Raw genomic sequence first — 25,000 nt, forward strand, 5'->3', positions numbered from 1 at the left:
GTCAGAGGTGGTCAAGAAGCATTTAGCCCCCCCCCCCCCCCTTTTGAAGTTGCCAGGAAATGGTAAAATATTGATGACTTAGCGAAATTAAATGATCAACAGTTATGTTCTCTCATAAATTGTATTCCTGAAACTATCACTGTCTCTGCTAAAATTTTGAAGACATATTCTGCAAATATGTTTGAATGATAAATAAGAAAAGAAAAGATTTTCAAAAAAAGAGAAAGAGGGTTCTTTTAGCCGAAATTTTAGACATTTTTATCATTACATTATTTATACATTCAAAAATAAATTTGATTTTATGCACAAGATGAATGTGAAAGTACTGGTAATTAATGACGCATAATTAGATAGAATAGACAATCTCTTGTTTATACATGGCATCATATCTGGTGTGTGAAATGTGTTTCCGTATAATTTGATTTATTTACAAATTGTTCATGTTTGTCGTGTTGATGTGGAATTATTATAAATTCCCGAATTCTGATACTTTACAATTCTGTTGTGTTGGGAATGAACATTAGGAAGATGCATATACTTTCAACATAAGGTAAAATATAAAGCAAATCGAACGCCTTTTTGTGTGCAGATCATGAAATGTACTGAGCTCCACGGGTATTTGTTGTCCCGAGCGCATTAATCTTGACGCCCAAATTCTTACTTGGCTAGTGATATCTTTAGAAAACATGTGTATCTAGATGAAAGTTAACTCGGCAGCATACGCCATCCCATTGTTTAACTTTTATTAGGTGATTACACCTCCTATACCCGATTTCGCGGATTCAACGATACCCTAATATCGAGTATTATACGCGATTTCACGGATAATACCCGATTTCGAGTATTCTCTCCGACCTGTTCAAGTACTTCACAGCCAGGCTTTGTTATATTTACAGGGAATCATCCTCAGGTAGTGTAGATTCAAGTTTGTTCAAATCATGACTTCTTGGGGGGGATGTAAAATTCAAGTGTGCCCCCCCCCAGTTTACTTTCAGTTCTGATCTGATCTGTGTTTTTTCCTAGCCAATTGCTCAGGTGAGCGATGTATGTGGCCCCTGGGCCTCTTGTTTTTATTTTATTTTCATGCATGATTCAGCCAAGGTAACTTAAATTGATAATTTACTTTATTTAAAGCTATTCCTTCAGTTGTAAACTTATTGCAATATTGCCACAAAAAGTGACTTAATCAAGGATCATAATTATAGGCTATTAATTGCTGTATTAAAGTTTCAAGCCCCAGCAGTGCTACTCTTCTCTTGCTTTGTTATAATTATAAACCAGTTTTAAGGTTCATTGATACTCTGATAAGAGAGATAACTCTACAGATAAGAAAGATAACTTTCTGCAGGCATTTTGTCATGAAATTCAGTGAATTGTCATGCCAGAGTTTACAAATCTCTATCATAAAGACCATTTTATAGTTAACTCAAGCAAACTTATCCCATTGTTCAGAGGTTGATTTCTAGTTCTATTGACAGGATATTTATTAATTGTTTTTAATAGTTTACCTAAAACATTTATACTCAGTCCTTTAAACGGAGTAAATTGAAAAAAATCTATCTCTAAACATGTAAGTCTTTTAATTGTACAGAAATTACAGCCGCAGTATTGTTTATAAACATTTAAATAATATTTTATTTCATTAATAAAGAATTTCAAGGGCGATAATGGAACGATAACTCTTGTTTATGGATGCATTTTATTTTACATGCACAGAAAACAATTTGATATTCTGATTTAAAAAGCATCGCTTCAGTATGTTTTCTAAAGGGAATTAGATAGGTATGAGAGTAAATATTATTTTTATATATACCTCATATTTCTAATTTAATTGTGAGATTAAAAATAATTGATCTTTCTAATGACCATATCAAATTTTCTTCACATCATGATTTGACATATTATTCATTTCTGAAAAAGTAAGCAACGCTTCATACCTCAAACTATTTTCTATTTGAATTTAATGTTATAGTTGTTGCTGAAAATCAATGTTTGGAATTTTAAAAAAAAGTCGTGAAATGTGGAGCAGAGGGATATTGTCCCTTAACAGAGACTTCTGTTTAAAGATTTTATTTTACATCTACTGATTTTTAGGTCACCTGAGTAAACTCAGGTGACCAATTGCTATCTGTTTTTGCCCGTCGTTGTTCGTTGTTCATCGTGCGTTAACATTTGAACATTTTTAGTTTCTTCTCTAAAACCACTCAACCAATTTTAACCAAATTTGGCATTTAACATCTATGGGTGAAGGGGAACAAAAATTGTGAATTTCATGGTCCCTGCCCCTCTGGGGCCTGGGGATGGGGCAAAAACCAATAAAATTAGTGCAATTTTTAAAAATCTCCTTCTTTACACATGGACATCAAGCATTCAAACTGTTGGTATGATTGTAATAAGCATTTGAGTTCTCTAACAAAATTGTGAAATTCATGGCCCCAGGGTCAGGGGTTCTAGTGCAAGGCTAAATAGGTTATATAGTGAAAATGCATTATTTCCTTGAAATTCTTCTTTCTGCTCCTGGGCATTAATTAAACTAGCCAAGTGCATAGATAAGTTGAAAATGACCGCCTTTTAAAAAATAGTGAATTTCATGGCCACAAGATCAGGGGTTTCAGTGCTAGGGTGGGGATATATAGATTATATAGTTATATTTGCTCAAACATATGTTCTTGTTTTTTTGTTTTTTTTTGTTTGGTTTGGGTTTTTTTTTTCCTTTTTGTTGATTATATTTTATTTATTATATAATAATTATTTTTCCTATCCATTTGTTAAATTATATTTTTTTCTATCATTTCTCTCTCTCTCTCTCTCTCTCTCTGAATAAATTCCAAATATGTACCAATTTATAATATACTCTTCATACATTTTCCAATGTTTACATGTACTTGTAATTGTACCTTGACCTATGGAGAGAACGATCATAGGCATTTATGCCTGCTGTTCAATCCATTTCATTATATGAATAAAATATATTTTAAACTATTATATAGTGAAAATTCAAAAATTCTCTGAAATTCTTCTTTTCTGTTTATGGGCATTAAATAAACTAACCAAGTGCAAAGTTATGTTGAATAAGACTGCCTCTTCTCAAATTGTGAATTTAATGATCCTGAGGGTCAGGGGTTCTAGTGGTAGGGTAGGGATATATAGATTATATAGTGAAAATTTAAAAATTCTTTGAAATTCTTCTTTTCTGTTTATGGGCATTAAATAAACTAAGCAAGTACATCATTATGTTGAATAAGACTGCCTCTTCCAAAAAGGTGAATTCCATGGCCCAAGGGTCAGGGCTTCTAGTGCTAGGGCGGGGCTATATAGATTATGTAGTAAAAAATGAATTATTTCTTTGAAAATCTTCTTCTTTGCTTCTGAGTATTAAATAAACTAACCATGTACATAATTATATGTTGAATAAGGCTACCTCTTCCAAAATTGTGAATTTCATGGCCCCTGGTTGGGGGTTCTGGTATTAGGGAGGGGCTTTATTGATTATATAGTGAAGAGGCATAAATTCTTTAAAACTCTTCTTTTTTGCACCTGAGTATTTAACCAATGAACTATGTACATATTTATAAGGAGGAAGGATGCTTCTTTGAGATTTTTGAATTTCAGGGTCCCTGGGTTAAGGTTTCTTGTGTTAGGGCATTGCTCTAATGTTTATATAATGAAAATGCATGAATTCTTTGAAAATCTTTTTCCTTTGTTGTTGGGTAGAATGCTGATGATCTTAATAGTATGTATTTATGACAAAAAAACCTGTTTCTTACAAAAATGGTTAATTTCCTGGCCCCTGGGACAGAGGTTTTTTTTGGGGGGGGGGGGGAATAACATAATATGAAATAATTTAATGCTTGAAATCTGCACTTTGATATTAATCAACAGCATGAATTTTAAATAATTTCAAAAAATTTGAAAGATGTGGCCCAAGGTCAATGGTTCCTGTGGGATGGGGAGCTCAACTGTGGATGCGCCTTAACACAAGAATCCCTGACTAGGGGCCCTGAAATTCACTAAAAGTGGAAATGCATTTTCTCATTGTTTCTCTGATCTACCTCTGGGTATTAAGTAACCAAAATAAGCATGCTGAGTGTATAATTATGATACATACATAATTATGAATTGTGAATTTCAAGGCCTCTAGTTTAAAACATGAATCAAATTCAATTGTTGGAAAGTTGTCACATGATACTCAGGTGACCTATAAGGCCCATGGGCCTCTTGTTTTCCATATGAAAGTTTGCCTGTAAAATGTGAAGAAATCCCTAGAAATCTCTGTGAATGGACTTATCCCAGTGTGTTAGTTTAATAAGGTAATAATTCCTGCTTTGGAAGCTAATTACCTGGTTATCCGTAATCTTCTTGATTTTACTTTTGTATTGGTCAAATATGTTAACGGACTAATCTCTGTGCTGTAATATTGTTGCGAATTGAGAAGTCAGTCCTAAGTTCAGAATTTATTATAAGTCCAAAAATATAAATTTCACAAATATAATTTAGAACTAATTTCGTAGATGGAACAACTGAATTTAAGAAAGAATTTCCTAGATTTAAAGAATTGTCCAAATTGACTCACATACAAACTTACTCACATCTAATCTTTGACAACTCCACCCACTTTCATACTGACCAGCCAATTAAATTAAGGATACAAAATTGCATGAACAGGGGGAATCCGTATGACATTAATTTACAACACTGAAATATAAGGTAGAGCTAAGCATAACAAATCCTAAGATCTAACCATAAAGTTGATAACAATTATGAGTAAATGACATTGATATCGTGAGACAGGAAAGAGACGTCAAGAAGTAGATATTTCTACCATTTGCAAAAATGCCTTTTCTTAACATCAAATGGAAAAAAAATTAGTTTTCAACTACAAATGTCAAAGAAGACCGAAAATAAATAGAACATTGATATAGGAATATATTGATAATTAATAATTTGTCATTAAGAAACCTGCATAACACATAATCATAACAGTGTGTTAGTCTGGAAGCTAATTCCCCCGTCATTCGTAATCCTTTTTTTTCACTTCTGTATCAATATAATAAAACAGTTAAAAAGTATATAATTGAGAGAGTTAGCAAGATTCCTGTGTTCTGGAAATAGTCCTGGTCTTGGGGAACTGGAATCTTTCCAACTTCCTCAATGATATACCCTGTACTTTAATTGTGTATCATCTTGTATTTAACTCCTATGTAAAACTTTGATCACTTAATGTGGCCCTACCCTACCTCATCATTTGAAAAGGACAAACTTGAATTGACATAAGTCTATGTAAACCAGCCATCACATAAGTTTCAATTTTTTTGGCTCAGTAGTATTTGAGAAGATTTTTAGCTCTTCTGAGCCAAAGGCTCAAAGAGCTAATGCTGTGGCCATTTGTGCAGTGTTCGTTAACTTTTTAGCTCACTAGAGCCGAAGGCTCAAGTGAGCTTTTCTGATCACATTTTGTCCGTCGTCCGTCCGTCTAGCTGTCTAGCTGTCCGTCCGTCTGTAAACTTTTCACATTTTCGACTTCTTCTCAAGAACCACAGGGCCAATTTTGACCAAACTTGGTACAAAGCATCCTTGGGTGAAGGGCAATTTAAATTGTTAAAATGAAGGGACATATCCCCTCGCAAAGGGAGATAATCAAGAAAAGACAAAAAATAGGGTTGGGTCATTAAAAAATCTTCTTCTCAAGAATCACTGGGCCAGTAAAGCTGAAACTTATGTGGAAGCATCCTGGGGTAGTGTAGATTTAAATTGTTCAAATCATGACCCCAGGGGATAGGGCGGGGCCAAAATGGCCGACCAAAGTTTTACATAAAAATATATAGGAAAAATCTTTAAAATCTTCTTCTCAAGAACCACTGGGCCAGAAAAACTGAAACTTATGTGGAAGCATCCTGGGGTAGTGTAGAACTTAAACTGTTCAAATCATGACCCCCGGGGGAAGGGCGGGGTCACAATGCGGAATCAAAGTTTTATATAGGAATATATAGCAAAAATCTTTGAAAATCTTCTTTTCAAGAACCACTGGTCCAAAAAAACTGAAACTTATGTGGAAGCATCCTGGTAAAATGTAGATTATAAATTGTTCACATCATGACCCCCGGGGGAAGGGCGGGGCCACAATAGGGAATCAAAGTTTTACATAGAAATATATAGGAAAAATCTTTGAAAATCTTCTTCTCAAGAACCACTGGGCCAGAAAAGCTGAAACTTATGTGGAAGCATCCTGGTATAGTGTAGATTCTAAATTGTAGGAATCATGACCCCCGGGGAAAGGGTGGGGCCATTATAGGGAATCAAAAGTTTTACATAGAAATATATAGGAAAAATCTTTGAAAATCTTCTTCTCAGGAACCACTTGGCCCAAAAAGCTGAAACATATGTGCCCATGGAAGGATCATGGGGTAGTGTAGATTTCAAAATGTCTAAATTATGATCAGTGGGGTAGGGTGGGGATGCATTATGTATAACAAGGGGGAAATCTGGTAAAGAACAGAATGGTCAAAGCTTCTCAGGTGAGCGATGTGGCCCATGGGCCTCTTGTTAGAATATGGGCCATAACTCAAGAACCCCTTGGCCAATCAGTGTCAAATTTCTTACAGGGTATCCTTGGCCCAAGGGCTACCCTGTATACTAAAATAAAGGTTGGGACCCTTAAACAAGGAGAGATAATCAGGAAAACAAAACCAAAAGTACTGGTTGCTAAAAAATCCTCTTCTTCAGAACCACCAGGCAGATTTTCACCAAACTTACATACAAGGATCAGGATATGTTGAAGATTTAAATTGTTCAAGGCATCACCCTGGGGCAAAGGGCGTGGTCTCAAGGTCACTTCAAAGTTGACTTTAATTTACAAATAATACAAACGTTTATATTTTGCTTACTATTAGGACTAGGATCATAAAATCTTGTAAGTTGATGCATCTTAGGACTTCACATCATGTTAATTCAAAAGTAGGTCATGGTGACCTACTTTCAAACTTTTTTGGGCATTTGTTTTCAAATTGATTTGAAGGAATATTTTGGACACTTTAAGGCCTATGATCATCAAACTTTGTCAGTTGATGCATCTTGGGTCCTTGAACAACGTCAAATTAAAAGTAGGTCACTGTGACCTACTTTTTGAACTTAATGACTAATTCTTTTTAAAACATTTAATCCAATTATTTCAGACACTGAGAGGTTTAGAATCATCAAATCTTATAAGTTGATGCATCTTGGGACCTTAATATATATTTATGAAAAATGAGGTCACTGTGTCCTACTTTTTGAATTTTGCAGGCATTTGTTTTCGAATTGTTAAAAAGGTATATTTTGATTACTTCAGACCTAGGATCATCAAACTTGGTCAGCAGATGCATCTTTGGACTCTGAAAAATGTCAACCAAAATGTAGGTCACGTTGACCTACTTTTAACATTTTATGGCTATATTTTTGTATCTTAGGTATTTATTGGCTTAGAATCATCAAACTTTGTGAGTTGATGCATCTTGGGTTTTTGGAGAGTAACAACCAAAAAGTGGGTCACATTGAGCTACTATTTACATTTTATGGCTTTATTTAAGTATCTAAGGTACTAATTGGCTTAGAATCATCAAACTTTGTAAGTTGATGTATCATGGGTTTTTGAAGAATGATGTCCAAAAAAGTAGGTCACTGTGACCGACTTTCAACATGTTATGGCTTTATTTAAGTATCTTAGATATTTATTGGCTTAGAATCATCAAACTTTGTGAGTTGATGCGTCTTAGGTTTTCGAAGAGTGACGACCAAAAAGTAGGTCACTGTGACCTACTTTCGACATTTTATGGCTTAATTTAAGCATCTACAGTCAGGGCTCCAGATAATTTTTTACCCTAAAGTGTATTTACTCCCTGATTTTCAAATCAATGCTGATTTTTATTTTCAGCAAAATGATTGAAGAGTATTTTGTTTATATATATAAATTTTTTGACCTTTATTTTGATATTGAGCTTGTAATCGAAGTGTGTGTTTTTGAAGAAATAAAATTTTGCAAATACTAACAAGACTTTTTGCTAAGATTGGAAATCATTCTTTTTTGACAAGGAAGCTGATACAATAGGTCAAGGTACCATAGAGTCAGAGAACTTTTCCTTCAATTAAGATATCATATCAAGAGTAAATTGAGAGAAAAGAATCTTCGTTAATTTGGCAAGTTGAGAGAGATGAAAAATTGGCTATGAACCCATAATTAAAAAAAAGTTATGCCAAGTGCATAGTCTTTCTACATAGAAATTGATTTTAATCTAAATCTTTGATTCTTCCTTCTGAAATGGAGATCGTCGTCATCATTACTAGAATATACCTGGTCACTTAAAGGCTTTTAAATCTGTACTTCGTTTTGAGATAAATCAAACACTGAGTTAACCTCAATTCGTATCATAAAGTAACTTGTACCTGTATTCTTCAACTTGTTTTACAAAGTACTTTCGTGGTGTAATGCATATCTTTGATTGCTAATGCGTAATTGTATGCTCTGGTTTAATTTTTAATGCGTTTTTTATCAAATTTAATGCGTATTTCTGCAAATACGCACCTTATCTGGAGCTCTGTACAGTACTTATTGGCTTAGAATCATCAAACTTCATCAGTTGATGCATCTTGGGTTTTTGGAGAATGATGTCCAGAAAGTAGGTCATGGTGACCTAATTTTTGACATTTAATGGCTTTATTTAAGTATCTTGAGTACTTATTGGCTTAGAATAATCAAACTTTGTCAGTAGATGCATATTGGGTTTTCCAAGGCTGTAGACAAAAAAAGTAGGTCATAATGACATACTTTTGACATTTTATAGATATATTTAAGTATATCAGGTACATATCGGCATAGAATCATCAAACTTTGTCAGTTGATGCATCTTGAGTTTTCGGGGATCACAAACCAAAAATTACAACACCTTGACCTACTTTTGACATTTTAAGCTATATTTTCATATCTTAAGTACTGGTTGACCTAGAATTGTTAAACTTTGTAGTTGGGGCATCTTTGGTTTTCGTAGAATGTCGACCAAAAAGAAGGTCATGGTGACCTACTTTTGAATATCTCAGGTACATATTGGCTTAGAATCATCAAACTTTTTCAGTTGATGTATCTTGGGTTTTCAAAGAATGTAGACAAAAAGTAGATCACGGTGACCTACTTTTAAATATCTCAAATACTTATTGGCTTAGAATCTGTAATCTTTGTCTATTAATGCATCTTGAGTCCTCAGAAAACATCAATCTTAAAGTAGGTCACTGTGACATACTTATGTTTTTTTTTATAGCTTTATTATTAAAAATATCTTCAGTCCTTATTGGCTAAGAATTATCAAACTTTGTGAGTTGATGCAACTTGGGTCTTAGGATACTTAGGGTTAGAGGCTTCAAATAGAAGTAATAGATTGTACAATTTATCAGAAGAGCGATTCAAGGCCCTTGGGCCTCTTGTTAAAAGATACCGGTATCACCAAATTTTCAGTATTTCTGTATTACCTCCCCATAAAGAGGCGGAGGCTTTTAATTTGAACAAATTTGAACCCCCTTCACCCAAGATGCTTTGTGACAAGTGGTTCTGAAGAAGATAATGATGTCAAAAATGTGAAAAGTTTACAGACGGACCATAGACAAATTGTAATCAGAAAAGCTCGCTTGAGTTTTTAGCTCAGGTGAGCTAATAATATTTGAATGTCAAATATACATGTAGCTTCAAAAACTCATCACAAAATAATAATAAAAAAGGCACTAAAAGTATTATATACTAAGAAAAATTACCAAATTTTGTTTCAGTATACTTGATGAAGCATCAACGTCAGACTCTACATCTACTACACCTTCTATATCTTCTTCCCCTGCAGTTACAGTAAATCCTGATTCAGAGGAAAAACTAGATAAAAACTTGAGCATGTAAGTACATGTATCTCCTTGGCATCATACTCACCTGTTAGAGTTAACAATAGTTTCTCATTCCCAGAATTTGTTACCATCCAACACCTAGACAAAGAGCCATAGCACACTTTATAGTCACTTTCACCTACTCTAGTAGAAGTAATTTTTTCAAATACATTGTTTAACCAAAATTTTGTCATACAAGTTACCTCATATGATAGATATAAAAATCGTTCAGTTTATATGGAGAATATAGTAAATACTAAGGAACCCCCCTAAACAATGACAAACTGTAGCAAAAGACCACCCTTAACTAGAAAAACAACTTCTGAATAATTTTATTTGGATATGACTGTACATCATTACATTTAGATAATTTTGGTTAAAGGTGGTCTTCATATTGAAAATGATGAAAATATGTATTTAATTTTTCTTCTAAAATTATTTCAAGATTCAACAATCTGTCTTAAATTTATCCATTTAATTCTCACGACTTCTTGGCGTAGTGGTATGATTGCTGGATTGAAAACATCATGATCGAGCGTTCAAGTCTCACAGTGTGTGTTTCTTGTCTACGATTATATTTTTTTTCTCTCTGTGCATTTTTGCCTTGTTTTCTCTAATCATTTTATAATACGTATTTAAATAATGTAAGAGATATATAATACACCATTACACCTTGAAAGTTTCTCGTGAAAAATCAGTCTTAAACTATTTTAATGACCCAAAGTCATGATACATATAGCTGCTAGCTTGTTTTATTTTTAAAAAAATTTCTAACAATCTTGTTTAGAATAAGAGTATTGAACAAGTAAAATTATTGTCATGTAACACTTTCAACTATGAAAATATAACAGTGGTCCACAAATGATTACATTCGTGTAGTTTGATTTTGTATTAAAAAGGTACATGTATCTATAAATAGAAACAGGTGATTTCCATTCTTAAAATACTTGAGATGGCTGAATCCTCTGTAAGGCAGCTATGGCTCTTTTATACACTCCCCAAACCCAAGCAGCGCCACTTACCTCCTCGCTTGCCCATCTTTATTCTCGGCACCATTAAGAAAGTTGTTACCAATATCGAGAATTTTTTCTTTTGTGGCAGTTTTCCTTTTATGTTAACTACTTTACACATGATGAGTAAAAACAAAGAAACACGTGTTGAAAAGCTCTAAAGAGGCTGGGGGAAGCAATTTCGCCCTTGAAATAGGCGAATGACACCAGAGTTCCTGGTAATGGACATCTTCCACGTGGCTCTGGTAAGAGCCAACCTACGAGGAATCCTGGTAAGGATTCTAGAAATGAAAAGACCTCATCCTCTAACAGACAATTTATTCCCCTTGTACCAAATTTCTTGGAACCGATAAACTCTGATATCGTACCTGAGGTAAATTCCTCAGCGTATCTGTCGAATCGTGAAGACGATGTAATGTTTGAAACAAGATTTTCAGCTTTGAAAATAAAATTATCTATCTTCTCTCTGTCAGTACTAAAGATGCTTCTGCAAATAATAACGCCGAACTCGCTAACTGTAATGGCAATGCATTGCAATGCATTATAATTACATGAACTCAAAGTAATGTTAGTAATGTGTAATGCCCAAAGATTTGCATTATATGTAATGGTAATGTAATGCATTGCTTAATAAAATCCAGCGTAATGCTAGCATTACGTAGTACTCCTGTCATTTTTTTTTTTAAATTTAACGTCATATATATGCTATCCAAAGGGTAGAAATAGTTTAACAGTCAATCCAAATGATTTGTATTAAAAATTTTAATTTAATCTCTGTTCATTTCAAATCTAATCAGAATTTTAAAAAATGCAAAAATCGGATCGTGGAGCAGGTCAACATAAAGTGATTCACAAACAACACACTAAATGAATTTTTGATCTAATATCTGTAGTCATATTCTCTGTAAACTGGAGCAAAAAATATGAAGAACGCGTGCACTTATATGGGCCCCGGTAATACAGTACCCGCATCGTTATTCTTTACAATTCTATCGTGTTCTATTGTGCGTGTATCCTATCGTATCGTGCGTGTATCCTATCGTATCCTATCGTATCGTGTTTTCCGTTTTTCAGGTTTTGCGTTTTCTATCGTGTTTTCCGTTTATCGTGTTTTGCGTTTATCGTGTAGATCGTTTATCAGGTTCTATCGTGTATCGTGTTTTGCGTTTATCGTGTATATTCGGAAACCCTCGCATTTTATCTTTACTATGTAAAGAAACTACTGAGCTATTCCGAGTTTCTTTTTCGTTTTGTTAATAAAAATAAGATTAATTCAACCGAAAAAGAAAAAAATAAAGATTTATCCTTTTCTTTTTCATCAATATAAGAAATATTAAAGCGTAGAAGGAAAAAATAATTAATCACGTATTTCATGAATGAATAAATTGATTTATTAATTATTAATTAATTAAATAAATAAATAAATAAATAAATAATTATATCATGGTAAAGCAGAGAGTAATTGTCAAAATTTAAACAGTAACTCTATTTCTCGGAAATGAAATTCGATCGATCAACTGGTCTATTTCTTTAAAACATAATTTATCGAATTGTATGATTTATTTTGTCAAAATTAAATACTATTAATATGATTTTCTTAAATGAAACAGAGTTACCGGAGAAAGATTTTTGGTAAGCTACGATGTTTGCGTAGACAAAAAGCAAATAAATAAATAATAAACAGGATATTGAAATGTATCTTTTTTAATGCAATATTCTGTTTTTCCTTGTTTATCGTCTGATAACGTTAGAAATATCTTTACGCGTCTGACCTGCATGTATGCAGAATAAATTATATTTAAAGTCTTGATGTTTCAAATACTAGTATAATATAACATAAGACAATGATCCAGATGATTTTAACAACGATTTTGGCCGTATACGTTCAAATTTTTAATTTATTCTTTAAAGCTTATTATAAATTCCTTGACATATGTCTAAATTAAGAAAAGAAATCAAAATTATAAAATATAATCAATGAAAATATTCTACGCAATTTATCAAACCATGGCTGTTACTATAAAATAGAAGATTTTCATTAATTTTATCTGGCATTAGATAACATAAAAAAATATACACATGTACAGGGGAAAACATGAAGTTTTTTAACAGCTTACTTTTGCGGCGTGGAAATAAACTCAAAATATAATCCATCGGGATGCCAAAAATCAAAATAAATCGAAGACCTTTCCTTCCAAGAAAACTGACAAGTATGTGTAGCTCTATAATTAGCACATTGTCTTCCTGTGCGGTCAACCACCCCCTCCCCCTTCTCCCCTAACTGACACCTCGGCCCTTGTGTGTGTGATCACCGTCAACATACCTGTACTGATTTCTTACCCGGGGTCAATTACTAACCTCGAATACTACCTGGTTCTAATAAAACGCATCTACTTATTTTCGGGATTTTGTTCCCAACTTGTTTGAACAATTTTATCAAAGATTTAATTCAAAATTCATTAAATAATTGTACGATTTATGGATTAAAAAATCATCTTGAATGTTAAATAAAAATTCAAATAAATCAATTTTATGAAATGAAGTCAATAAACTCACTCCGTTGATTCTTTTTCATTTCGTAGAATGTTTCCATTATGTTTATGTAAATAAGTCTTTTAATAAACATAAAAAAATATACTGCACTTATGGTACGTGTACTTTCGGGTCATCGGGTTTTCTACGTAAAACGGACAAAATTAATTCTAGGAAACAATTTCATTGATCGTAGAAACGGATGAAATAGTTCAAACATTCTAAACTATGAAAATTAGCTCGCAATATTTTTAACGGTATATTACTATAAAAATAAAACAAAAGGAGTCTTCTGATCCGCCGATTTTAAGAATTCAATATTATATTTGGCTATTTGGTTAGATCTTGTTTATCTAATTTTAAATTGGTTGCGGACTTTCAAAATACCGCCCTTCGAATATGCCTAACACTAACACTAAGTATTGGTTGAAATTAAAAAAAAAGCAATAATTGTATTTTAAGAAATATATACAAAGAAATGTTAGATGTGTGTGAATCTAACACTTTTCCTTGCTGGTTGTCACATGTAAAAGAACTTGTTGATACATTAGGCTTTGGTTATACATGGAACTGTAAAAATAGTCTTAATGAAAAACTTTTTTTGTTTGAGGTGAAACAAAAATTGGATGACATGTTCATACAAGAAGCACGAAGTTATTTTGAAGGTTCTCCGAAGTGTATTTTGTATAAGCATTTAAGTGATAGTTTTGATTTACAATTGTATTTAAAAAGGTCAATATCACAAAAATATGCACAACATATCAGTCAATATCGTCTGTCTTCTCACCAACTAGAGATAGAACGAGGAAGATTTTTTATTATTATATGATTGAATAATTTCCATCTCTCTGATTGGCTGAGATCCAACAATGTTAGAAAAATACTACGTTGTATTGACCTGCACGTGACGTTCCAGGTAAATACAAGGATTTATTTCCTCTACATTGATCTAAAAATAGATCGGGATATTCCAAATTGATACAAATTAATTTGGAAAGCTATTTAAACTACTATTACTTTTTTTATGTGAAGAAAACATAAGCGAATATATATTTTCGGGTGAGGGTGGTATTAGGGGATGCAGGGACATTCCTCCAACACTTTTACTGAAGAACAATTTTAACTTTTTGGCAGTCAGTTTTCCCTGCTAATACTCCTTGCTTTAAAAATCTATCCTAGAAAAAAGACTGACATATTTTTTTTTCATGGCAACTAAAATTGTTAAAAAAAACTTTTAAAAAAAAATTAATACGACCTATAAGGTGGATTAACATTTTAATTCTGTATCTCTCTTAATTGTATTTGGATAGGACTTACTAGTATTTAAATGCAAACAAGTAATGGGTATTATCATTTTATTAGTGAATCATATAATAAAACAATTATTGCTGTATTTTTCGGTCAATACAATGATTTAGCCATCTTCGAAGTACAATATTCACCTCGCCCTCCGGGCTCGGTGAATATTATACTCCTCAGATGGCTAAATCATTGTATTGACCTCAAAACACAGCAATAATTGTATAATATTCCTAGAATAGAAAGATTATGTAAATTTTGTTCAATGTCACAGGTTGAAGACGAGTATCATTTTATTCTGGTTTGTCCATTTTTTTCTAATGTTAGAAAAGAGTATATTAAGAAATATTATCACCAAAATCCCTCTACTTTTAAACTTGTTCAATTATTGTCGACAAAAAATGTAACAGAGTTATGTAAACTGGGAAAATATCTTTATAAATGTACAAAATTAAGAGCAGATGTAAATTGAATTTATATAACGACTTTATCCTCACTAATACGTACTATTACTAAACTTATATTATTGTGCTTTTTCTGCTTTATGAATTTAGAATGAATAGATTGTAAAATTTTTCTATGATCCTGCTTTACTTAATGTTCAGATGATATTGAAATGTTATAGATATACTGTACAACTGATTTATGTATATACGTTAAACCTATGAACTGTATGGTTCTTGGTAATAAACAATACAATACAATACTAGTATGAAATTACCGGGTCAGTGTAAAATGATATTTAAGGTTTAATAATTCATTTGCGTAATTAAACCTATTTTTCGTTATTATTAGAAACAGTACACACAGAGTTTAATAGCAATGATTTATAATTATTTAGTCACAAAAGTCGCATTTCACTCTATTAATTTTTCTGATTTGTATTTTAAAGAAGAAAGTATTTAACCATTCAATGTTCGTTAATAAATACGAGGTTTTAAGTATCTGTAATGTAAAATGTTTACATGTACATAAGTCAGAGCTTAGCATAAACGTACATGTGCAGTTGTAGCAGATTCATATTCTCATGACACAGTTTACATGTATTAATGCAGATAGCCATTATTTTAATAATTATTTAGATTTCTATTCAGAAAATTTAATTTTCTTGAACTGTTTCGTTCTTGATAGATCTATTATGTTAAATTTATTAATTTTGTTAAAGCTGTTTTCTTTAAACCTTTCTTTCGGTCAGTCTTCTACTTGTATTATTTTCTAAGATAATAATATTTAATTGCGATTTTTGGATAAATCGTCGATTGTAAGCTTTAAACATTTAATACAAATATTTAATTTATTGCGTAAATTTCTTCAGTGAAATAACTTGGTACTTGTAGATAAATTTATTAGATATAAAATTAAAATGTATATTTTTCATAAATGATAAATCTGTTTATAGAGTTTCAAAAGTCACACACTTGAGAAGAAATTTAAAAAAAATGCAGTCTCCATTTTATAAAAATCCATTTAATCACTGTCAATTTTTATATAAATAAAAATAACAACTTTTGTAAAATTAATGCAGAGATCTCAGGTTCTTTTTATAATAATTAAATGTACTTTATAGTTTAGATTTGAAGCTCTGCGAGTATTTAAATTAAAATATAATTTAATTTAAATAATCTTTTATCTTTAAATTTAATTCAAAATAATCTTTCCGTCTTGTCAAAAAACGTTCCGCATTTTGAAACAATCCTATCAGGTTTTGCGTTTATCCTATCGTGTAGATCGTTTATCAGGTCTATCGTGTTTTGCGTTTATCGTGTTTTGCGTGTATCGTGTTTTGCGTTTATCGTGTTTTGCGTTTATCCTATCGTGCGTGTATCCTGTCCTATCGTGCGTGTATCCTATCGTATCGTGCGTGTATCCTATCGTATCGTGTGTGTATCCTATCGTATCGTGTATCCTGTAAAGAATAACGATGCGGGTACTGTATGTGAAAAAATAAACAATCAAATTAAGCAAAATATTTCATCCCAAATCCTTAATTGATATCTAAATCGTACGATTCAACAAATTTTACTGCTGAAATCCACGAATATACAAAGAACAAAACCATAGAATGTGGCAGGGGTCAGCCGACATTTGTGATTTTCTATAGTGAATCGAGAACAGTCATTGAACATTTCAAAGCTTTTGTTTAATATGAGCCTATTTTTGTACAAACTTCTGCCAATAACAAAAGAGGCATAAAATATTTATAAAACGTGTGTGAGAGTAGGAAACTTGTACACGATTAGGCTTGTACTTAAAATATTAGATATGTTAAAAAAATACAATGTTTTCCTGTAGCAAGTGAGAGCTATTTACCTGTATGACCGATGTTGAACCAACTTTTGGAATAATTTATTTAAAATACTTATATATAGTCACATGAGTTCTATCAATGTAAACATTCCTCAAGGGTTCTCACATCGGCAGGTTTTGTATCATTAAGTCAAAGTCTTGCCGCTAAGAAATATTTGTATGTATTTGTTTTAAGAACACGGGAGGGTAAAGAGCGTTTATTGTGCCATTCATAGAAGTGTCAAACATTTTTAACATTCATGCAAGACAATGAAACAGGTTTTAAACCTTTTTAATTTCAAATTCAATGAAACTGATATTGTATTTTTTTTTGTCAAATGCAAGAGTACCAATTTCTTATTTCGATCATTATGGCTACACAGCTTCATTCAGTTTTTAAAAACAGATTTAGCGCAAGAAGTAACAATCCGCAAACGCGCCCGACTATGATCCACCATCAGATTGTTCGATTTGAATATATAGATCTCTTCCTCTTGATTTACATAAATGAAACTTAAAGAAAGGTACGGTACGACTTTTCCGGATTTAGGGTATCCTTTAATAACATTTAAAAACATTCAATTGTTTAAAATCCATGATGATTTAGGTGATGATTAACGTGCTTTTTAATTAGAATTATCCACTAGTATCTAGCTTCCGGTATTACTAAACGAGAGCGATTTGGTAATATATTCCTAAGTAAAATGGCACATGAAAAGGGCCCATTAAGTATTGCTTAAGTGCACGTGTTCTTTAGAACTGTTACATTCTGTTTGAAATGTACATGTATATGGGGTATTATTTTTCAAGAAATTCTTGATGCTATGTCTTTGACGTTACATTGCAATTAAGTTAGCTAATTTAAAAATAATGCACAATTCTTTTTTGGGGGTGGGATGGGGGGCTACAACTCCTTAGGATCTCCATATAGTGATTCACTCCCGCAACATTTCAGGGTATTCATACCCAAAATATATCGGATAAAAAAATATCGGAGACGGCTACGCTCTGCGGTTACAAAACATATTGATTTTAAAATGAAATTGGTTTCTATTAAATATAATGAAATGAAACTACATACATCAACGAAACAAAGATTTTACACATGACATTGACCTTATTTTATATTTCTTGAAAGTATAACAAAGAGTGACATTGTCCATCAACTTTTAGAACAACCATTGTATTTCTTCATCTTCAAATTCATTCACTTTGATCAAATGAAATGAAGATAACGTATCCTTAGTTTCTAATGACTGGTTGGCTCCCCCACCCCACTCTCTCCTCCACCCTTCAGCCTTTCTATGAAGGTATACTTGAGATTTATCAAAAAAAAAAAAAAAAAAAAAACCTCAGCCTCCTTCATGATGTATACAGTATAGTAGCGACAACAGACCAATGACAACAGACTGATCATGAACTTTCGTATTTTGTCATGACAACGGACAAATATAAGAATAAAACAAAAATTTCAGTTTTAATCAGTTTAATTTTTTTCTTTAAAGGCTTACCACATGTTTTGATCAGGGATGGGTCAATTACAACATAGGGATAATTAATTAAATTACAGTTTCTTTCCCAAAACCTTCCATTAAATTACCATTACCATTACATGGATTTTGAATTCATTATTGTAATTAATTAAATTACAATTACAGCCTACCCCGGATATATTGAAATCCAGGGGACCATGCAAATTATTTCAATATATCCGTAATTCAATATAAGCGAAATCGTAAAGCCGCCATTTTTACAAGTTCAATCCCGATCTAAAATAAAGAAGAACAAACCCGAACAAATTAATGTTGTCATCGTTTATCTATAACAGTGAACAGATTGCATAGAATTTTAGTCCTTGAAAGTTTAAATATTTTTTTTAATTTCTGTTTTATTGAAAAGACAATCTTCAACCTCATTATTATTCCCCGATTGCATTTATTTACGTTATGGAGAAAATTCACCGGACTTAAACGGTTGAGTACTGCTGAACGCTGCTTGTATTTCATCGTAAGTGTACTCGGGTTAATCCCTTAGTTATTTCGAATAAAAGCATATCAATAGCCATTAAGAGTACGTATTTAAATTCAAAGTTATGTTTTTTCCTAGATCTGTGGGGGTTACTATATAAAGTTTAGCTGTTTAGCCTCAATATGTCCGTATTATATACATTGACGCAAAGAATTTCACAGTGAAGAATTTTATTTCCTAAGAGCATGCAGTATAAAAACACATAAGGTGAAAACTTAATTATTCACACCTGTGTATATAACTGGTCAATCAGGCATAATTACTGTCACCAACCGTGACGACAGCCGCCAGGGAGTACTTCAATATAACCCTTTATGAAAACAACTCATTATCACCTATGGGGACCGATCAGTGGCTCCAATATAAGTGAAATTTCAATATATCCGATTTCAATATAACCGTTATTTTAATGCAAAGAATATGAGAGGCAAAAACTGGGGATTTATTTCTATTTCAAAATAAGCGGAATTTCAAAATAAGCGAGTTCAATATAAGTGGAGTAAGCTGTACTTTGAAAATGTAATTAGTTAAATTACACATTACATTTGAGAATACATGTATAAAAGTAAATAGTCATGTACATTCCTTTATCAGGTCGAGACCACTAGATTTTCTGACGTCAGAATAAATTTGCATGTAAACTAGCTATCTGTTTACTTTACCCACTGATGAATGAGTCGCAATGCATTGTGGGCTACTACAAGTACTCAGCTGTGTTGGAAATGAAGGCTAACTTGAATTGTCCCTTGGAAACTTATTTTCAATTCTTTTTTTGAAATTTATGGAAGAAATATATAAAATGATGTATAATCTTTAATTTCTATGCTCACATTTACAAAGGACAAGATAGGGTAAGAGCCGAATCTGGCCCCCTATTTGATTTAAAAATCAGAACTCTTGTTGTGATAGAACATAGAACACGCTTGCCTATCTGAGAATTTTACACATATACTGCATCTGAATATCAGTGTATAAAATATATAAATTTGGTAGATAGGGATGTGTGTGCTCTGTTTTCCGAAAGAAAATATGCTGTACATTTAATGAAATTTGCATAAAAATGAGAAATTCCGAAAATTGACCTATTTCCTGAACTCACTATGACCCCTGTATACTTTAAATCTTAAAACCAACACTCATTTTGTGACAGGGCTCAGATAACAGGTTTTCATGGATGAACTGTTGGATCATTCTGAAAGACACCCAAATTCGGGGGCCAAATAATGGTCTTACCCTATCTTGTCCTTTGCTTTATAAAGCCTAATATATCAACTTATAATACATTGGCCTAAACCATTGTTCGAAGAGACGTACATGTAGGTGCTATATATATCGTGTCGATAAAGCATTGAGTTTCTTTTTTGCGTGATACACCTGTACATAAATTTAGACAGCAGTACAAGGTGCGCTATTATTATTGAACCCCTAAATATTATCAAAAAGTTTTTAGCTCACCTGAGCTGAAAGCTCAAGTGAGCTTTTCTGATCACCCGTTGTCCATCGTCCGTCGGTCCGTCTGTCTGTCTAGATGTCTGTCCCTCCGTCCGTCCATCTGTAAACTTTTCACATTTTCAACTTCTTCTCAAGAACCACTGGGCCAATTTTAAACAAACTTAGTACAAAGCATTCTTGGGTAAAGGGAAATTTAAATTGTTAAAATCAAGGGCCAAGACCCCTTCCATGGGGAGATAATCAAGAAAATACAAAAATAGGGTGGGGTCATTAAAAAATCTTCTTCTCAAGAACCACTGGGCCAGAAAAGCTGAAACTTATATGAAAGCATCCTGGGGTAGTGTAGATTCTAAATTGTTCAAGTCATGACCCCCGGGGGTAGGGGGGCCACAATAGGGAATCCAAGTTTTTACATAGAAATATATAGGAAAAAACTTTAAAAATCTTCTTCTCAAGAACCACTGAGCCAGAAAAGCTGAAACTTATATGGAAGGATCCTGGGGTAGTGTAGATTCTAAATTATTCAAATCATGACCCCCAGGGGTAGGGCGGGGCCACAATAGGGAATCCAAGTTTTACCTAGAAATATATAGGAAAAAAACTTTAAAAATCTTCTTCTGAAGAAGCACTGGGCCAGAAAAGCTGAAACTGATGTGGAAGCATCCTGGGGTAATGTTGATTCTAAATTGATCAAATCATGAACCCCGGGGGTAGGGCGGGGCCACAATAGGGAATCCAAGTTTTACATAGAAATGTATAGGGAAAGTCTTTGAAAATCTTCCTCTCAAGAACCATTGGGCCAGAAAAGCTGAAACTTATGTGAAAGCATCTTCGGGTAGTGTAGATTTTAAATTGTCCATATCATGACCCCTGGTGGTAGGGCGTGGTCACAATATGTATTACAAAGGGGGGGGGGTCTGTTAAAGAACAGCATGACCAAATTTTCTTAGGTGAGCAATGTGGCCCATGGGCCTCTTGTTTAATGTACTTGCAAACATCAAAGCGTTTGCATATTATTCGAACTTTCGATGCAACTATTAATCATAATAAACAACTCCAATGTTAAATGTGAGCATGGAGCAATCATGTCTTGGGAATGTAATCTCTCAATTTCGGACCTAAAAAGTGACGAAGAAGCTCTACAGTTTTTCCGGTGATGAAGTGAATATTATGCAGAAATCGACAAAAACCACGTGTCGCCATTGAATCGTTAATACGTAGAAGTGTGTCATGCTTTAGGACTCATTCATTTGATTGGTGAACTGGTGTGACGAAGGTATCCTCACGTGTTGAAAACCGCCTTCTATATAAGGTAGTGGTCTCGACCTGTTTATATTTTTAACAGATTATTTTACAACATTTTTAGCTCACCTCAATGAAGTTGGGGGAGCTTATGTAATACCCTCGGCGTCGGCGTCGGCGTCCGTGTCGGCGTCGGCGTCCCAGGTTAAGGTTAAGTTTTTTGGAGCAGTTTTCTTTTTAAGTACTTCTATGTCCTATATTGATTAGACATGCATGGAAGATGGTTCTAGTGTGATTCACTGTACCAGTCAAAGTTTCAGATGCTGCAATTTCAGCAAAGGAATGACCAGGTTAATGTTTTTGGAGCAGGTTAACATTTTTGGTGCAGTTTTTGGTGTAGGTTTCATTTCCAAGTAACTATAATCCCTATGTTGACCAAACTTGCATGGATGATACATCTAAGGATGGATACTACCGGGCTTGCTTTGGATGCTGAATCTGACCTACATTTTCCGGTTGAGTGAACAGGTTAAAGTTTTTGGTGTAGGTTTCATTTCCAAGTAACTTTAAGCCCTATATTGACCAAACTTGCATGGATGATACATCTAAGGATGGATACTACCAGGCTTGCTTCGGATGCTGAATCTGACCTTCATTTTCCGGTTGAGTGAACAGGTTAAAGTTTTTGGTGTAGGTTTCATTTCCAAGTAACTATGAGCCCTATGTTGACCAAACTTGCATGGAGGATATATCTAAGGATGGATACTACCGGGCTTGCTTCGGATGCTGAATCTGACCTACATTTTCCGGTTGAGTGAACAGGTTAAAGTTTTTTGTGTAGGTTTCATTTCCAAGTAACTATGAGCCCTATGTTGACCAAACTTGCATGGATGATACATCTAAGGATGGATACTACCGGGCTTGCTTCGGATGCTGAATCTGACCTTCATTTTCCGGTTGAGTGAACAGGTTAAAGTTTTTGGTGCAGGTTTCATTTCCAAGTAACTTTAAGCCCTATATTGACCAAACTTGCATGGATGATACATCTAAGGATGGATACTACCTGGCTTGCTTCGGATGCTGAATCTGACCTACATTTTCCGGTTGAGTGAACAGGTTAAAGTTTTTGGTGCAGGTTTCATTTCCAAGTAACTTTAAGCCCTATGTTGACCAAACTTGCATGGATGATACATCTAAGGATGCATACTACCGGGCTTGCTTCGGATGCTGAATCTGACCTACATTTTCTGGATGAGTGAACAGGTTAAAGTTTTTGGTGCATGTTTCATTTGCAAGTAACTATAAGCCCTATGTTGACCAAACTTGCATGAATGATACATCTAAGGATGGATACTACCGGGCTTGCTTCGGATGCTGAATCTGACCTACATTTTCCGGTTGAGTGAACAGGTTAAAGTTTTCATCAAGAGATGAAAATTCTCAAATCTGCTTCAGATGCTGGATTTTGATTATATTTTCATGAAGAAGAACTAGTTTAGATTTTTTATGTAGGTCTATTTCAATGTATCAGATCAAAATTGCTTAAATATTTTCATTTTTGGAATGTACACTTTTTGTTGGTTAATTGTGTGACTTTGCCTTACTTAAAGACAACATTCGTTGAGGTGAGCTCTGTAATCTCTGATTACCTATGTTTAGCTCTACTGGTCAGAGACCAGAAGAGCATATGCGATAGTAATGCGTCCGTCGTCCGTCCGTCTGTCTGTCTGTAAACAATTTTTCAAAATGCTACTCTTCTTACAGTTTTGGTCCGATTTCAATATAACTTGGCACTCCTCCTACAGTTTTGGTCCCATTACATTATAACTTGGCACACAAGTAGACTACACTGAGATACATAATTCTGTGCATCGGTTTTTGATTTCTATGAACAGTGTTGCCATGGTTACTAAAAATAGAAATTTCTGTGAAATTCTTTCAAAATGCTACTCCTCCTACAGTTTTGGTCCGATTTCAATATAACTTGGCACACAAGTAGACTACACTAAGATACATAATTCTGTGCATCGGTTTTTGATTTTCGATGAACGGTGTTAACATTTTACTATAAATAGAAATTTCTGTGAAATTGTTTCAAAATGCTACTCCTCCTAGTTTTGGTCCGATTTCAGTATAACTTTGCACACAAGTAGACTACACTAAGATACATAATTCTATACATCAGTTTTTGATTTTGATGAACAGTGTTGCCCTGGTTACTAAAAATAGAAATTTCTGTGAAATTCTTTCAAAATGCTACTCCTCCTACAGTTTTGGTCCGATTTCAATATAACTTGGCACACAAGTAGACTACACTAAGTATATAATTCTATGCATCAATTTTTGATTTCGATGAACGGTGTTGCCATGGTTACTAAAAATAGAAATTTCTGTGAAATTCTTTCAAAATGCTACTCCTCCTAGTTTTGGTCCGATTTCAGTATAACTTTGCACACAAGTAGACTACACTAAGATACATACAGTCAAAACTGCCATAGCGACCCACTGTATTAAGCGATTCACTGTCACATGTGACCGTAAAAATTCCCCCCAACGCTTTTCCCTATAAATTCTATGACCACCTGTCTTACGCGACCAACGACCGTGATTTTCCTGACGATTATTGGTCATTTCAAGCAATTTTACTTGAATTAAACAACATAATTTCTGATTTCTACTTTTGATTTCGGTTGAGCATGATCCGTTTTTGGTTCAAATCAACTACAGACACGCTTTTATTTCATTTAATAATTATATAATGCGAGTTTAACGAATAAAACAACATTTAAAAATGATATTTATTGAATAAACATTAAAATCTAAAACATAAACATCACATTTTTCTGTCCAGTGATCGAGCGCCATTTTGAAAAAATAGCCGTTCGAGCTCGATCCCGATGTCATTTTATGCTATAAAGATAAATGGATATTCAGCTATAAAACCTGCCTGTTTAACTTTAATTAATAAGTAACTAAATCATAGATGTTTATTTAAGTGCATTGTGTCAGCAATGGATATGTAAACACACACTAGCTAGCACCCACACTATGTGATAATTACCTGGTCACAAACAGGCAATTAGATACGGTAGTCCAGTAATGAAAGAAAAATAATTAGGTTAAAGAAATATTTCAGTCATAAATATAATTTAATAAATTTGATACCAAGCGCATAACAAAAATCATGATACAGTTCTTATTCTTAATAATATGCAAAACATACGAAGTTGTATACCGTATATACTTGCCTATAAGTC

General features: G+C 33.3%; 1 protein-coding gene across 1 annotated transcript in view; it reads right to left on the minus strand.

Moving 5' to 3' along the window:
• Positions 1–10,932, minus strand: part of LOC134274177 (tigger transposable element-derived protein 6-like) — a 31,065-nt gene extending 20,133 nt beyond the window's left edge. The window contains exons 1-2 of the mRNA XM_062756434.1: positions 10,917–10,932; positions 9,795–9,869 (exon numbers count right to left, since the gene is read on the minus strand). Of these exons, the coding sequence (XP_062612418.1) occupies positions 9,795–9,869; positions 10,917–10,932 (91 nt within the window). The remainder of the gene's footprint in view (positions 1–9,794; positions 9,870–10,916) is intronic.
• Between the last annotated feature and the right edge of the window lie 14,068 nt (positions 10,933–25,000).

Source organism: Saccostrea cucullata, unplaced genomic scaffold, assembly GCF_032062105.1.
Source record: "Saccostrea cucullata isolate Sc308-1 unplaced genomic scaffold, CSIRO_AGI_Scuc_v1 ctg670, whole genome shotgun sequence".
NCBI classification, from domain to species: domain Eukaryota; kingdom Metazoa; phylum Mollusca; class Bivalvia; order Ostreida; family Ostreidae; genus Saccostrea; species Saccostrea cuccullata.